The sequence below is a fragment of the Agelaius tricolor genome, unplaced genomic scaffold, assembly GCF_023055355.1.
Source record: "Agelaius tricolor isolate 1412-34295 unplaced genomic scaffold, bAgeTri1.0.p SCAF_35, whole genome shotgun sequence".
Taxonomy (NCBI): Eukaryota; Metazoa; Chordata; class Aves; order Passeriformes; family Icteridae; genus Agelaius; species Agelaius tricolor.
The window spans coordinates 4,711,283-4,726,614 of NW_027269295.1; the positions used below are offsets into that span (position 1 = coordinate 4,711,283).

The window sequence follows — 15,332 nt, forward strand, 5'->3', positions numbered from 1 at the left end:
CCAAAACAGCCCAGCTGATCCAAATGTCCTAAAACACTTCCCAACCTGCATTCCCAACTATCCTAAATCCTGCCAGGATGGAGAAAGGGCAAATGCAAACTAAACCTCTGCAGGAAGAGTCTGGCCTGGGGTAGAGGCATCTTCCTGCTGTGTAGTGTGGGTGGCCCTGTCACTGCTGGGATGGATGAGGACACCCAGAGGGAACTTTTCCTGGGGGAGAAGAGGAGCAACAAAGAGCTGGGAGCTCATGCAAGAGAAATCCTCCAGTGGTGGGGAAGAAAATGTGTGCTGGGAGCTGAAGTCTTGAAGGTGAGGAGGGCTGTAAGGGGGGTTGCAATTTGGGCTTAGTAGAAGGGGCTGATGATGGTGGGGGGGAAGCAACTTGCAGCTGAATCAGAGTCAAAATCAGAATCAATATGGTTGGAAAAGGCCTCTGAGATAATCGAGTCCAACCCATGACTGAACAAGCTGAGGGGAATGGCTTGCAGATGCTCAGCTCCTTCAAAGAGATCCTTCCCTGGCTCTGTTAAAGCTATCAGAACAGCAATTAGGGGGCAGGGATTTCTTAGAGAAGCCTGTGGCTGTAATTTTTTTAATTAAATGAAGGCAGACTCCATCCTTTATTTTTGGAGTCTGCCAGCCTCTCTTCTGCTTTGCCCTCACCACTGTGGGTGCATCAGGAGCAAGAAGGAGGATGAGGGCACAGGTAGCAGGAAAAGGGTTGGGGATGCCCCTGGAGAGGCAGGACACAGGTTTGCATAGAATCACAAAAGGTTTGGGTTGGAACAGACATCAAAGATCATCCTGCTCCAACCCCCCACACTACAGGCAAGGACACCTTCCACTAACCCAGGCTGCTCCAAGCTCCATCCAACCTGGCCTTGAACTATTCCATCCACAGCTTCTCTGAGCAACCTGTTCCACCACCCTCACAAGAATTTTGTCCTATCATCCAACCTAAACCTACTCTCTTTTGGTTTGAAGCCATTCCCCTTTCTCCTATGCCCGAAGTTCCTCTCCAGCCTCCTCATGGCTCCCTTCAGGTGCAGAAAAGGTCACCCCAGAGCCTCCCAGTGTCTCTGGGCCCTCTCCAGCCTTCTCAGAGCTCCCTTCAGGTGCGGGAAAGCCGCCATAAGGTCATCCCAGAGCCTCCCCATCTCTCGGGGCTCTCTCCAGCCTTGTCACGGCTCCATTCAGGAGTGGAAAAGCCCGATAAGGTCACCCCAGAGTCCCCCCAGAGCCTCCCAGTCTCTCGGGGCTCTCTCCAGCCTTGTCACGGCTCCCTTCAGGAGCGGAACAGCCGCGATAAGGTCACCCCAGAGTCCCCCCAGAGCCTCCCCATCTCTCCGGCCCGGGCTGCGGCGTCCCGCGGCATCCCTGGGTCCCGCCCCTGTCCCCATGGCAACGCGCGGGCCAATGGCGTGCCCGGAGGATGTTTACGGGGCGTGGCGTCGCCATGGCAACGCGCGAAGCCTCCCGGAGCCGCTACTTAACCCCGCGCCGGGGCGGCCGCGGCTCACGGCGGCTCGGCGGGCACGGCCCGGCCCGGGCACCCCGCAGCGGCCGGCACGGGCGACCCCGGCACCCACCGGGCCTCTCTTTCCCCTTTTCTTTTCTTACTTCCCCCTCCTTTTTTCTTTTTTTTTTTTTTTTTGAATTTTTTTGGTGTTTTTTTCCCCTCTCGTCTCCCGTTTTTCCAGAAGCTTCTTACTGTGTCGTGAACTTTGCCTGCCGGGGGGCGACACCGACACCGGCACGGGGTAAGGGGATGCGGCGGGAGGGGGGCGGGAGGGGCAGCGCGGCCGGAGCCGCCGTTCGGGGCGGGGGGTGTGCGCGGGGGAGCGGCTCTGGGTGTGCGCCCTCCCGGCGCTCCCTCCTGGCCCAAACACTCGGGATTTCGGGTTAAAATTGACATCCTCGACACAGGACTCCCCAGAGTTTGAAGCTGCCGGCTCGCTCTTACTCAGGGTGTGCTCAGGGTGGGACCCCGCCAGTTCCCCCAACCCACCCCTGAGTTGTTTCTGGGTACCACGGGAAGTAAAAGCAGAATTAGAATCAAACTGAGAGAGGCTGGCTGCGAGGGGGGGAAACTTTAAAGTATTTTGTCCTGGTGGGGAATGCTGAGAGTCAGTCCTGTGAGTGCCATGTATCCAGAGTTGTGTGTTCCCAAGAAATAACCTCACTTTGTGACCTGGCAAGGCTGGGTTTTGGTTGTTTGAGGGGCTTTCTGTTGGGTTTTTAAAAATTCTTTTTCAGCCAAGAGCTTGCTGGGCAGCAGGTCGGTGGGTGACACTGAGGTGTAGGAGTTTGAGGGAATTTCCCTGAGGTTTAAGGCTGCTAAAGCCCCTCAGGGTCAGTGGGTGACACAGAGGTGGAGGAGTTTGAGGGAATTTCCCCGAGGTTCAAGGGTGCTAAAGCCCCTCAGGTCAGCCCATTGCAGGTCACCTGCACAGCACACCAGGGGTGGGTCTCACCCAGCAGCTCCAGGAGCACCCAGGGCTGACCCTGCCTGTCTATCAGAAAGAGACTGCACCTTGGGGAACCTCATCCCTGTCCCTGTTGCTATTGCAGGACCTGCCCCATCCCTTCCTCCCGTTCACGTGCAGCCTGGGAAGCACCGAGGGAGGCATGGCGTGGCCAGGCCAAGCACTGAAAGCCAAGGGCAAATTGAAGTGCGTGGAGGAAGACCTGGATGACAGCCTGCCAGACCTCATGTGGCTGAGGGACTTCACAGTGGCCCAGACTGGCCTGCCTCAGTTATACTCCGGCTCAGACCCGCAGGACTGTTACACCATGAGTGAGAGTCTGTTCAGCCTGGCTGATTTCGAGTCGCCGTGCTCGCCCCTGGCCGCTGACCCGGCCTGCAAGGGCACACGCCACACCCCCTGCACGCCCGTCTCCTCCTCCACCTCCTCCAGCACGCACCACGACCCGGCTGTGCCCCCTCATCTGGCAGGGGACATCGACTACAAGACCAACCCTCACGTCAAGCCACCCTACTCGTACGCCACCCTCATCTGCATGGCCATGGAAGCCAGCAATAAACCCAAAATCACCCTCTCTGCCATCTACAAGTGGATTACTGACAACTTCTGCTACTTCCGACACGCTGATCCCACCTGGCAGGTAGGGGATGTGGAGCCTTGGCCACTCTCCCTGCAGGGCTGAGCTGGGCTTTCCACAGCTCCACCCTGCAAGACAAGATCCTGCAGGGCTGCTGGATCCCACTGGGAAAAGAGTGACACCAGCCACCAGTGGGAAGGGCTGGAATGGGAAAGAACTTGGCTGGGCACAAATGCCACGGCCACAAGGGTGGCAGAGGGAAGGAGCCATGCTGGGGGAGAGCCCAGGACCGTTTTGGGAGCAGGGAGGTACTTGTTGGGCTCCTGGCATCTGAGACTCCTCTTGGCTTCATGGCAAAAGCCTCTCAGTCCCTCCATTCCTGGAGTTCTCATGGGGCCCTGGGTCCCTCAGGGTTGAGCACACGTGGAGAAGGTGCCAGGTCGAGTGTCCCTGGGTGCTGAACACCAGGCATGGGGGAGGGATGGAGATGCCACTTGTTGGACAATGTCCCACTGGGATATGCTGAAATGCTGCTGCTTTCTAAGCAGGGCAGAGTACTGAGCTCCTGGCCCCAGGGACAGGCCAAGGAGACTCCATCACTGGGATGAGCTGGTGAGAGCTGCAGAGGGAAGCCCAGGAGGGGTTAATTTGGGCTGCTGTCCTCAGCTAGCACGAGCATGTCCCCAGTGGGGAGGGGACAGCCCCCAGGCTCACAAGCTTTGGGGACAGCCTGAAGCCCAGGGGCTTTTCCCAGCCACCTTGGCTCACTGCCCTCCTCTGTCACATGAGGAGACCTCTGGCACGTGAGGTTTTCTAGGATAAGGCAGGGCTGGAGGGCCCTGGGGGGCTCATCCATGCTCTGGGGTTATTCCCATCCCAAATCCACAGTGTGTCACTAATCCTGATGGCAGTGCCCATCCAAGCAAAGCTGGAGAACCCCACTGCAAAGCCCAGGCATTGCTGACCTTCTCTCCAGGCAGGTGGGTCTCCAGTGGCTTTTGAAGGCCATCATGGGGAAGGGAATCTTTCCTGGTCCCCCTCCAGGGCCATCTTGGTCCCCCTCTCACACTCCTATGAAAGTGATTTGGAAGCAGGAGCTGGGTGCCAACGAGTTGACTTTTTCCTGCACACTTCATGGCTGGGCATTCACAACGTTTTTAATTAAATGTGTTCATTAAAAAAAGAAAGAAGGTTTTCAATCCCTCTCCGCAGAGATGCAGGGGGTACCCTGGACCGTTGCAGGCAGGAATGATAAATATGTTGACTGGCTGAGTAATAATTCAGCCTGGGCTGAGCAAAGTTTGGGATGGGGAGGAGAGATGGGCAGCAGAGAATTCAGCTTTCAAGTCTCTGAACCTTGTAAAATTTCATTACACAGTAAAATTGGAGTTACCACAGCCTGGATTGTGTGGGGGAATATCTGTGTTCTTTTTTCTTCTCTTTTTTTTTTTCCTTCCCTTTTTTAAAAAATCTTTTGTTTCTTTTCACTTTTTTTCCCCTTTCCTTTCTTTTTTTTTCCTTTTCTTTCTTGTCGAGGCTGTGTTCTCATCCCCTATCCCGATTCCCGTACGTGAAGACAGCCTGGAAAGGTCATGCCACCCATAGTCTGGGGGGGAGATGGATATATTCCTGTGGGAGCTGAGTGCTTTGGAGAGGAGCCAACAAACCCAAGGAGCTTCAGCCCAGAGGAGGGTTTTGTTGTGTGTGTGTGAGTGTGTGTGTGCATGTTTTTCAACAGCTCTAAGCAATTGAGCCTTGTTTTTCCTATTCGGCACTACGGATTATGGATGAATAAGCATAAAGATATCCAGGCAACATTAAAAAAAAAAAAAACCACCTCTACCATATCCAATCTCTCAGTACAGTCCTGGCTTTGTGGAGTCCAACGCTGGGTTATTTGCCCAATAACTGAGTTTCCTTTCTGATTATTCACATCACTCCAGGCACATTCAGGGTTTCAGAACAGCTCGACGGGAGCAGAAACTCCTCCTTTTCTTCCCCCCCCACCCTCCTTTTTTTTCCCTCAGCTTATTTGAGCAGTGGCTGATGAAGATGCAGTGATTTCACACTGAGTTTCCCTGGGCCAGGAGGCACCTCTGGGGACACGCAGGGTGGAACAGCCCACGTGTCTCTCCGTGTTCTCCCGTCTGATTTGTGCCAGCCTGGCTGGGGGAAGGCATGGTGCCTATGTTTTGTCCACATATTTTCCTCTCAACACTAACAATAGGCACAGTTGAACTGGGGGATGCCAGCAGGGCCCTGATTGCCATCCCCCCACAGTGCTGCCATGTGTTGCCCCTTGTAAAGGGGCTGTGGCCACATGGGTGTAGAGATCCACCTCCTCCTCCCTGGCACAAAGGAGTCTCCAACCTCCTCCAGCCTAGCTCCATGACTAGAGCAATTCAAGCCAGTTTCTCCCAGTGCTCTGCATGACTCAAGGCCCCATGGCCCCAATTTCCAGCCAAGGAGAGCTGCCCAAAATCTTCCCATTGGGTGGCACGTCCTAGCTTGAACCCCTTGGCTCCTGATGCCTTTGGCTGGATGAGACAGGAGACAGGAAAACTGCTGGAGACTCAGGGGGGAAAACTCAGGAGTTTGAGGGACTTCCTGCTGGGCATATAGCCTTGGATGCCTGGATGTTGTCAGTTCTGCTTTGTTTTCTCAAAGGTCCTTGCTGACAACCTCCACCAGCCTCCCCACACAGGTAGGTCCCACAGCAGACAAGCATTCAGCCTTGGTTTCTTTCTCTTTTGGCTGCAGAACTCCATCAGGCACAACCTGTCCTTGAACAAGTCCTTCATCAAGGTGCCTCGACAGAAAGACGAGCCGGGGAAAGGTGGATTTTGGAAGCTGGACCCCTACTATGCCAACCGGCTCAAGTACGGGACCTACAAGAAGCGGAGGATGTCCCCAGTGCAGATCCACCCAGCCTTCTCTGGGAGAGTCCAGACAGAGGCACGGCACATTGGCAGCCCAGCCTCCTCCTCCTGCAGCTCCAACAACCTCCTGGAGGCCAACGTGGCATCGCAGCAGCTGCTCAAAGAGTTTGAGGAAAGCACCAGCAGCCAGAGCTGGAGCCCCGTGGGTACCAACGTGGGGCAGAAGCGCAAGCAGCCCTCGCCCCTGCCCACGGCCAAGGCGGCCCGGCTCCCCAGCTCAGCCCTGATGACCCAGGAGGAGCAGACTGAGCTGGGCTCCCTGAAAGGTGTCTTTGACTGGGAAACTGTCTTTAACACCAACCTCAATGGAGACTTCTCCACTCTGGTGGATATGGAGCTCCCACCTTCCGTCAACCCTGTCACGTGTGACCTGGACTGGACAGGACAAGGGCAGCACGTGGAATGTCCCCAGGGGCAGGAGCAAGTTGTCACTGAATCCAACCAGTACAGCCTGGACTTTAATGAAACCCTCATGGCCACCACTTTCTTGGAGCATCCCTGGGATGAAGGGACAAATGATTACCTCTCCAACTGTGTCAACATCGACCAGGTGTTTGAAGACATCGATGCCTCTTTGCTGGCAGATGTCATCAACCTGAGCAGCCTGGCACGCCTCTTGTAAGGCTTTTGTAGGATGCTCTCCCCAAGCTGGGACTTACAAGGGACAAGATTTCCTAGAGATGCCCACCTAGAGGTGACTTTTACCAGCTTCATTGTAAGGTTATACCCAGAAACACCAGGGAGAAGAACACCCCAGGAACTGCCTGCTGTGTCTCCAAAGGACACCTCAGAAATCTCTAGTTTTCTCAAGAGAAGAAAGTCAACACTACTTATTTTTTTACATTTTACTTTAAAAAAAAATGTGAATTATGATGGGTTCTTTTCCATCAGGGTTAAAATTACCTGTGAAATCCCATCTAAGACATGAGATTCCTGGTGGCTTAGGATTTGATAGACTAAAGTGCAATTTCCACACCTCTTTGTTTCTCTGTCTTTCCTTTTTCTGTCTCAGTGCAGTTGGTAGGTACAGTGTAATAATTAGCTGGTAAGAAAATACAGGTCCCTTCTGGATTCTCCAAGTTCAACATCCCAGCTGATTTGTGCCTAGGGAAGAAGAAAAGGTTTATAAACTCAGCAAGTGTGCCTCTTTAGATGTTTTTATATAATCTATTATATATTATATATTCAAAGAAATCTATATTTTTTAGCACTAGAATTTCTTAAGGGGGGAGGGGAAGACTGGAAATGCAGTTTGAGAGTTGTTTTATATTTTCACTGTTTAAAGGTTTTGTGTTCACTGTTCTGTAAAACAAGACCACACAAGGGAGGACTCCTGCACCACCAGGTTTTGTGAAGAATCCAGGAGCTGGCCCTGGCAGGAGAGGAGCAGCAGGGACAGGGATGCTCCCAAAACCAGCTTTTGTATTTTCTGTACCCAAAACCCTTGCTGCAGTTGCCAAAGGGTCTGGAGCACCATGGACCCTCTCTCTCACCCACTGACATAGCCCCTCTCTGCTTTTTTGGTCCAAGACTGTTGCTCTTCACTTCTCCAGCTCTTCCATCAGGCTCTGAGTGCAAGGAAAACCCCATGGCTGGTCCTCAGCTGATGGTGATGGAGCCACTGAACGCTCCCAGCTGGGGCTGAGGAGGAGAGAAATCCACATCCAGGCTCCATCCAGGAGCTCAGGCCAAAGACTCTGCATGCAACAGGGGACAGCAGTGGGAATGAAGTCCCATCCAGCCAGGGGAGACCTTGGGATCCACACAAAGAGGAGCTTTGGGCCCTTTGGCTTGGTGTGCAGCGAGAGCGTGGTGGGGTCGGTGCAAGGTAACTTGGAAATACTTTGGGAGCAGAGCCAAACTCTGCTGAAACTTGACTTGAAGCTCTCAAGAACCAGATTCTTTGCCTCTGCTTTGCTGTAGGCTGTGAGAGGTAGAGCAGCCTTTAGGTAGGAGCAAGTAGAAGCTGGAATTTTAGTGGTGTGTCTTAGATTTGGCAAAAGAAATTGAAGATTGTATTTAGATTCTGTTTTGGTTGCAAAAGCACTTAGGAGGGGCTTTGGGGTCTGTGTAGTTGTTTGTATTGACAGTGTTTCTTTTACTTGCTGTTTTTCTTCTGTTTTCCTGCTTTGGGGATTATGTTGGAGAACTACAGAGATACTTGTGCAATTTAACTTTTTTCATGCAAAGTTATTTACAAATTAAAAAAAATAATAATAAAGAAAAAAAAATGGAGAAGAAAAAACCCCTTTTGCCTCCTTGTTTCCTTTCCCCAGCCCAGCCCTCTTTGCAAACCCAGTCCCAGCACACAGGAGCTCTCACCCACTTGCACAACTGTGCAAATTCCCTGTGGGGAAACTGAGGCACAAACCAACCTCAGTGAGACAATGCTTACACGCCACCTGTGTGACACAAGGTTGGCTGTGCCTGGTGTCCTGAGCCCTGGGAGCTGCTCCAACCCTGGGAATAACCTTCCCTGGCCCTGCAGGGAGCTCCTGGGGCTGGCAGGTCCCTCTGCTTGTGCTGTGTCTCCACCTGGCCCTGTAGATGCTCCAGGATGCCCAAGTGGCTTCAGAGCCCCTTTGGGTGCAGGGTGGGGAGAGAAGCTGCACAGAGATCCCCCTCCAGAGCCTGTCTGGGGCTGCTCCAGCTTTGGGGCACCCACTCCTGCATGTCCCAACCCTCTTGCCCTGAGGACACAGCCCCCTTCTCCTGGGGAGCACATAAGGAGCACCCTCTCAGCTCCCCAGGGATCTGCTGGATCCCTCAGCACCAGGCACCCCAGCAGCAGGCAGTCCCAGAGCTGCTACAGCTGCTCCCAATCTCAACCCAAAATAAGGCCTGGGCTCAGGACAGACCCTTGCCTTGGTCTGTGTATGGTTTGTGCTGGGAAGGCAGGATGCTGACCTTGGGAAAAGGTGGGGTTATCCCTGGGGAGCAGCTTTGATGTGTCTGGGGGGGGGGGGGGGGGATTTAGAGGCAGATCTGGGCTTTCCTTTCAGCTTTGGGGTATTGGGGGCCATGAATACCAGAAGGCATTAAGGAATTCCTTGTCCTGGCTTCTCCTCCTCTCAGCTCCTTGTTGGAAGAGCTGCTCCCTTCTTCCCTCCCCAGAACTGGTGGCACTTCAGGGCTGCAAAAAGCTGGCACTTCCCTGCCCCTCAGACCACTTCTTCAGTTTGTTTTGCCAGGCACAAACACGTAGTACTGTTTTCAAACCCCCTGCAAAAGAGAAGCCTCCAGTATCCCCACCCTGCCAAGGGACTTAAAAAAACAACCTTGCCAGGAAAAAATATTCCAGCCTGCCAGAGCCAGCCGAGGGGTTTAAAGTGAGAAAGCGTGAATATAAAGGAGGCACCAGGCGAGGCCTGAAACAACCCCGTTTTGTTCAGCAGCTGAAAGCAACCAAACCGACTTGGACGTGAATTTTCCTTTCTTTGGGTGAGATAGCTCGGAGGGGGTGGTGTTTTTCCGAGCGGCAGCCAGGAGGTGCAGGAGCCGGGGCTGCTCCGGGTGGTGGCATCGCCTCGCAGGGGCGCGGGGCACAAAGCGCGGCTGTGCTCGGTGCCAGCAGCGAGGTCGGGACCCGGCAGCCGGGGCCTGCCCGGGCTTGCCGGTGGCAGCGGGGCTGAGCCGGGGCTGGGGCTGCTCCAGCCCCGCCATTCGCCCGGCACAGGGGCAGGGATGGGCTGGGGACTGTCGGAGCATCGGGGGTAGGATGGTGGGGATGGATGGAGACGAGAGATCTCTGAAGCCAGGTTGTGGAACTTGGGGTTTATTGCAAAGGGCCTGGGTGCAGGGCCCTGCTGGGAGCTGCCAGCCACAGCTCAGAGCAGGCTGAGAGAGGAGAGGGGGAGAGAGGATGAGAGGGTAAGAGAGTTCTTAAGAGGGTAAGAGAGTAAAAGGGTAAGAGAGTGAGGTTCTCCTTACAATACAATAAATCTTCTTCTGTGTTGAATATTCTGATTCTCACTAACCAATCTAGTACAATATACAAATCCTATAGCATTTACATACAGCCTATAAGAATCACCATATTACCATACTGTGTTATATTTTAAACCCTAAAAACTCCTCTTTGGGCCCCTTCTGCCAAGCTCGTAGGGTCTGCTCTGACCCTTGGACCTGTCTGCAAGCAGAGGGTGTTGTTCCATCAAAAGGGGATTACCTTCAGCTGGCCACACCATTGTTTTCCTGTTGTTCAGTAACTAAGGGATCTCAAAGCTTGCTTTCATTTCAATCTTGCTTATAGTTTCTATATTCTCAAAATCTTTTGTCAGGCAATCATATTTATAAGGCTTTCCTGTTTCATCTTTCCCAACAGGGGACCCCGTGCTGGGAGTGTCCCCCTGCTGCAAGCAATGAACCAGAGCACTCCAGAGCTGGCTGCATTTTGGGGCATCCACCAGCACCCAGCAAAGGGGGTCTGGGAAGAACCCAGCTCCAAAAACTCTCTGCAAGCTCGGCCCGCTGTCCTAGTGAGGTCCTTCCCCAGCTGGTTATTAAGCACATGGCAATGATTCCTTTATTATTTATTTCTGCTATTTCTCCAGCCATCCCCTCATCCATCATCCATCCCTGATGGGCAAACATTGACACCTCAAACCAATCTCCCGTTCACAGAGGGAGAAAAAATATACACATAAGCCCTTCTTTTCTCTCCCTTTCTTGCCGTGTCTTTCTTTTCCCTCCATTGAGTGTGGGGCTGGCATGGAGCCATTCTGGCAACAGCCGGCTTTCACTTGCTAATCATCCTAAATATTGAAAATCAACCCTAGAATAAACAGCTCAAAGATTGGGGCCATCTCTGCTCTGTTTGGAAATGCTAATCTCGCTGCCTTTTGTTTTCCTTGTGTGGATTTGGTGCCTTGAATTTGGAGGAGGTCACAGCTCATGGGTTCTCTCTTCATCCTCAGATTTCTAAAAATTTTTTCCCCTCTCATCGTGAAAAAATTCAGCCCATTTTAACATCCTGGGCTGGGATGGTTGGAGTGGTGAGGGGGGAGAAGGGGGAACGGGATGGAGGAGGGTAGGGAATGGACTCGCCTTGCATAGCAATGAATGAACCTCCAAAGTTTGGGAAAAACCATGTTCCCAAACATGCACCCGGGACTTCACATGGATGGGAAACCCCTTGTGAACCACACTCGGACAGGGAGATCTATTTGGGACAGCAGCTCCCTGGTGGGGATGGGATGGGGATGGCATTGGGGCAGCCTGGCACTACACACGGCAGGGCTTGGGGACAGCTCAGGGACTCCTTGCTCTGTGATGCTGATTTCTGTAGTGTTTTATACCTGATGGGCTGGAGGTGCCCCAGCAAATTGCAGACAGGCTGTGCTGAGCCCCATGGCTGGGAGGGATCAGGCTGGATGTGAGCACTTCTGTGGGGGCTGCAGGGTGCTGGGTGAGCTGGCTTTGAGAACAGAGAGGGGGCAAAGCCCCTGCCCTGCTCTTCCAGCAGTGACCTTGCACCTGCAGCACTCACACAGCCCGGATCGCTCGCAGTGCCCTGATGGGGAAACTGAGGCAGGGCTGATGTGGCTCAGAATCTGATTCTCTCGGCAGGTCTGCAGCTATTTCAGCCCTGCCCTTGTGCGGTGTGTGGGGCTCTGCACCCTCTGGCAGGAGGAGCACATCCAGCAGAATCCCCTCGGGTGCCCACGTCCCTCTGTGCCCCCAGGGAGCCCCGGGACGGGTCAGTGCCCGTTGCCAGAGGCTGTTCCCGGCTGGCACAATGTCCCGGCAGGCCGGGGCTTGCCCCGCACAGGGGAGGGGGGGAGTGCCGCCGGCCACAATGCAACAGCCCCTGCGTAAGAGCCGGCACATGGACGCGCTCGGCTGCCCCTTCCTCCTCCTCCTCATCCTCAGCCCCACCGCCCCCCTGATGCATGCCCGGATCGGGGGCTGCAGCCCTGCAGGGCTCCTGCTCCTCCAGCCCGGCTGATGCCGTGCAAAGGGGTCCCTGTGGGCATGGGGGGACACAGCCAGCCCCCAGTGGAGGGGCTGAGCTGCTGGAGCCATGCCAGCATCGCCTCCTCCTTTGGGGAGCCACGTCATGCCAAGGTCGAAACTTGGCCGGTTTGCAAACAAGCACCGGGGCCACGGGGATTTCTTTACAAAGGCTGTTTTTCCAGGTGATTTATTTCCAGGTTTGGAGTGTTAGGACCGTCCCATGTCTTGAGATTGTGGGGGTTTTTTCACTGCCATCATGACAGTGAGAAAATGGCTTTAGAAATCCAAAGCAAACACACTCCTTTGGTACTGACTCCTTGGGATGGGTCTTACACCCCTCAAAAAGGGTGGAAACAGGGGCAGGCTGCAGGCTGTGCACTGCCTGGACACAGCTCTCTTGTGGGTGCTGCTTGGGCAGAGCCAAGTGTTTGGGGAATGGCCCAATTCAGAGCAATGAGGGACAAATATTCAGGGCTTACAGATGGGGCCAGCCAGGATGAGCAGCAGTCAGGAGTGGATCCTTTGGGATGCTCCTGTCCTGTGCACAGGGACCACTGGGCTGGAGGCTGGCACAGGCAGCAGGAGGGCTCAGGGCATTACGAGAGGCGGGTGTTGACCTAGAAATTGCAAAGAATTTGGCCTGGCACTGTGCTGGTGGGCACTGTGCCAGCCTGGCAGCCGAGGGAAGCACGGCTCTGCTCTGAAATGTTGTTCCTTTTCCCCATGCCTGGCTGGGAGAGGTGATTGCTGCCTGCCCCAGGAGCCTTAGGAGCATTTGGGGCTCACTGGTGTCTTCACTCCTACCAGAGGCATCAGGTTTTGCTCCTCTGGGGAGCCCATGCTCCCTCCCAGTATGGGGTCAGTGCCAATTCTCAGCTGGGGAATGGGAGGGAGCAGCCTGGCAAGTGCTGGGGGGAGTAATGCTCCATCCTGGCAGCTTTTGGTTATGAGACACATTAACAGGCAGGAATGTGCAAACATCCAAAGGTCGGAGCTGTGCAGGGCGGCTGTGGTGGCTCCAGTCCCTGGGAGTGCAGCAGACAGAGGCAGGACCCCCTTGTCCTGCTTCAGGCAGGCAGGGATGACTGAAGAGTCCCCTCTGCCCGGGGCTGCACCCTGCAGCAGACCCCAAGGCCTCAGTGGCAGCTCTTTGCCATCCCTGAGTGGATTTCTGCCGAGGGGATGGGGCCAGCTGCAGCCCAGCACAGCCTCCCCGTTCCTGTCACGTGGGGGATGTGTGCCCAGCACCAACCCGCATGGCAAACACCCCCCTTCCTTCCCCAGCAACGTGGCATAGGAAGAAAATGAGCATCATCCCCCAGGCTGGCCCCCAGCTCACAAAACACAGTGCCCTGGAGATGCCCTGTCCCAGACCAAGGCTTCTGCTACGTGCACACACATCCCACCATCCCAAACCCCTCTGGCAACCTCCTGCTCCAGGGAGGCCCTGCCAGGTGCTGGGTGGCACCTTGCTAGTCCCCAGTTTGTGCCAGCTCCTTGGTGGCCCGAGGGGCTTGCCCAGAGCAGGGGGTCTCTATCCTGCTCCCCTCACTCTGGCAGAGCACTAAGTAAACAGTGACGAGGGGAACCTCGTTAATCCTGGGCTTTCATTTACAAAAAGCCATTTAGAGCTGGCTCTGCAGGCAGTTATCAGAGCACAGGGGAGGTTTTCCCAGCAGGACCTTAATTCCCTCTGCAAATAAAGCCAGAGGGAAGGAGAGCACAGCTTGGGTCTGTGATAGTTGAAAGCTTGAGGGGCTTCTGGGGCCAGCCTTGGAGGGGCTGATTGCCTTGAGCTCTTTCTGCAAGGAGTAGGGAGGGCTCTTGAGGGATTTCCCTGCTAGGCTCTGTTTCAGGGCAATTCCAGCTGTGCCACATCCTTCCCTGGAGCAGCAGCACTGGCATGGCCCTGCTCAGGGCCACACAGAAATGCCTGGGAAGCTGCTGAAGCTCAAGTGGACCTGGTTTTCCAGGAGCAGTGCACATCCCTGTGGCACATGGCAGTGCACATCCCTGTGGCACATTGCAGTGCACATCCCTGTGGCACATTGCAGAGCTCTGGACCCAGGTCAGGATTAAAGCAAAGTCAGAAGGGCTCAGGCGTTACCAGGGAGGCAAAGTCCTGTGCTGGATTTGGTTCCTGTCTCATCCCTTCAAGTTCATGGGCATGTAATAGCCAAGGGAACATGCCTGGGTGCACACCCCATACCCTGCCTGTGCACACCCCATACCCTGCCTGTGCCCATCCCATAGCCTGCCTGTGCCCATCCCATAGCCTGCCTGTGCCCATTCCATACCCTGCCTGTGCCCATCCCATAGTCTGCCTGTGTACATCCCACAGTCTGCCTGTGCACATCCCATACCCTGCCTGTGCACATCCCACAGTCTGCCTGTGCCCATCCCATACCCTGCCTGTGCCCATCCCACAGTCTGCCTGTGCCCATCCCATACCCTGCCTGTGCACATCCCACAGTCTGCCTGTGCCCATCCCATAGTCTGCCTGTGTACATCCCATAGCCTGCCTGTGCACATCCCATACCCTGCCTGTGCCCATCCCATAGTCTGCCTGTGCCCATCCCATAGCCTGCCTGTGCCCATTCCATACCCTGCCTGTGCACATCCCATACCCTGCCTGTGCCCATCCCATAGTCTGCCTGTGTACATCCCACAGTCTGCCTGTGCACATCCCATACCCTGCCTGTGCACATCCCATAGTCTGCCTGTGTACATCCCATAGCCTGCCTGTGCACATCCCATACCCTGCCTGTGCCCATCCCATACCCTGACTGTGCACACTCACTCCCTCCCTCAGGGGCTCCCTGCTTATAGCCCCTCCTGGAAGGGACAACTGGGGGCTTGTCAGGAAGCTCAGAGATATTGGTTTTATGTCTGAAGATGAATTTGACTGAAGATTGATCACTTTTTGTGTTCAGCTGACCTGAGGGGAGACAGAACAGGCTGTGTCTGGGGAGGAGGGAACACCAGTGATTGTGTTCCCAAATGTTCCTGCAGCCTGGGCACTGCTGGGTCCCACCATGGGGAGCACAGTCCAGGACAGCCCTGCAGCCCAGAATGGAAGGTTTGTAAATTTATGTTAATCCTGACTCCTCCATACTCTGATCTCTCTCCTCTCCCACATCAAATGCAAAGCCCTCTCTGAGGCTCCTGGCTGCATTAATCTTGTTTTGCCCTCACTGCATCCTCAGGCAGCTCCTGTGGCTCGGGAATGCTGCTGCCCTGTTGCATCCCCAGCATCCCCTCCTCACTGTCCTCTCTTGCAGGAGCAGGATTAACCCTGCCAGTTGGAAGCAAGAGCAGGCATAATTAATTTTTTTTTTTTGCAATAAAATGGTTTATTATTTATAAAATGGCACT

The 15,332-nt window shown here is 54.6% G+C and overlaps 1 protein-coding gene across 1 annotated transcript; it reads left to right on the forward strand.

The window, feature by feature from the left end:
• Positions 1-1,502: 1,502 nt before the first annotated feature.
• Positions 1,503-8,216, forward strand: FOXJ1 (forkhead box J1). The gene is made up of 3 exons (XM_071452783.1): positions 1,503-1,760; positions 2,572-3,126; positions 5,824-8,216. The coding sequence occupies exons 2-3, from the start codon at positions 2,629-2,631 to the stop codon at positions 6,622-6,624; spliced, it is 1,299 nt and encodes a 432-aa protein (XP_071308884.1). The 5' UTR covers positions 1,503-1,760; positions 2,572-2,628; the 3' UTR covers positions 6,625-8,216.
• Positions 8,217-15,332: the final 7,116 nt, after the last annotated feature.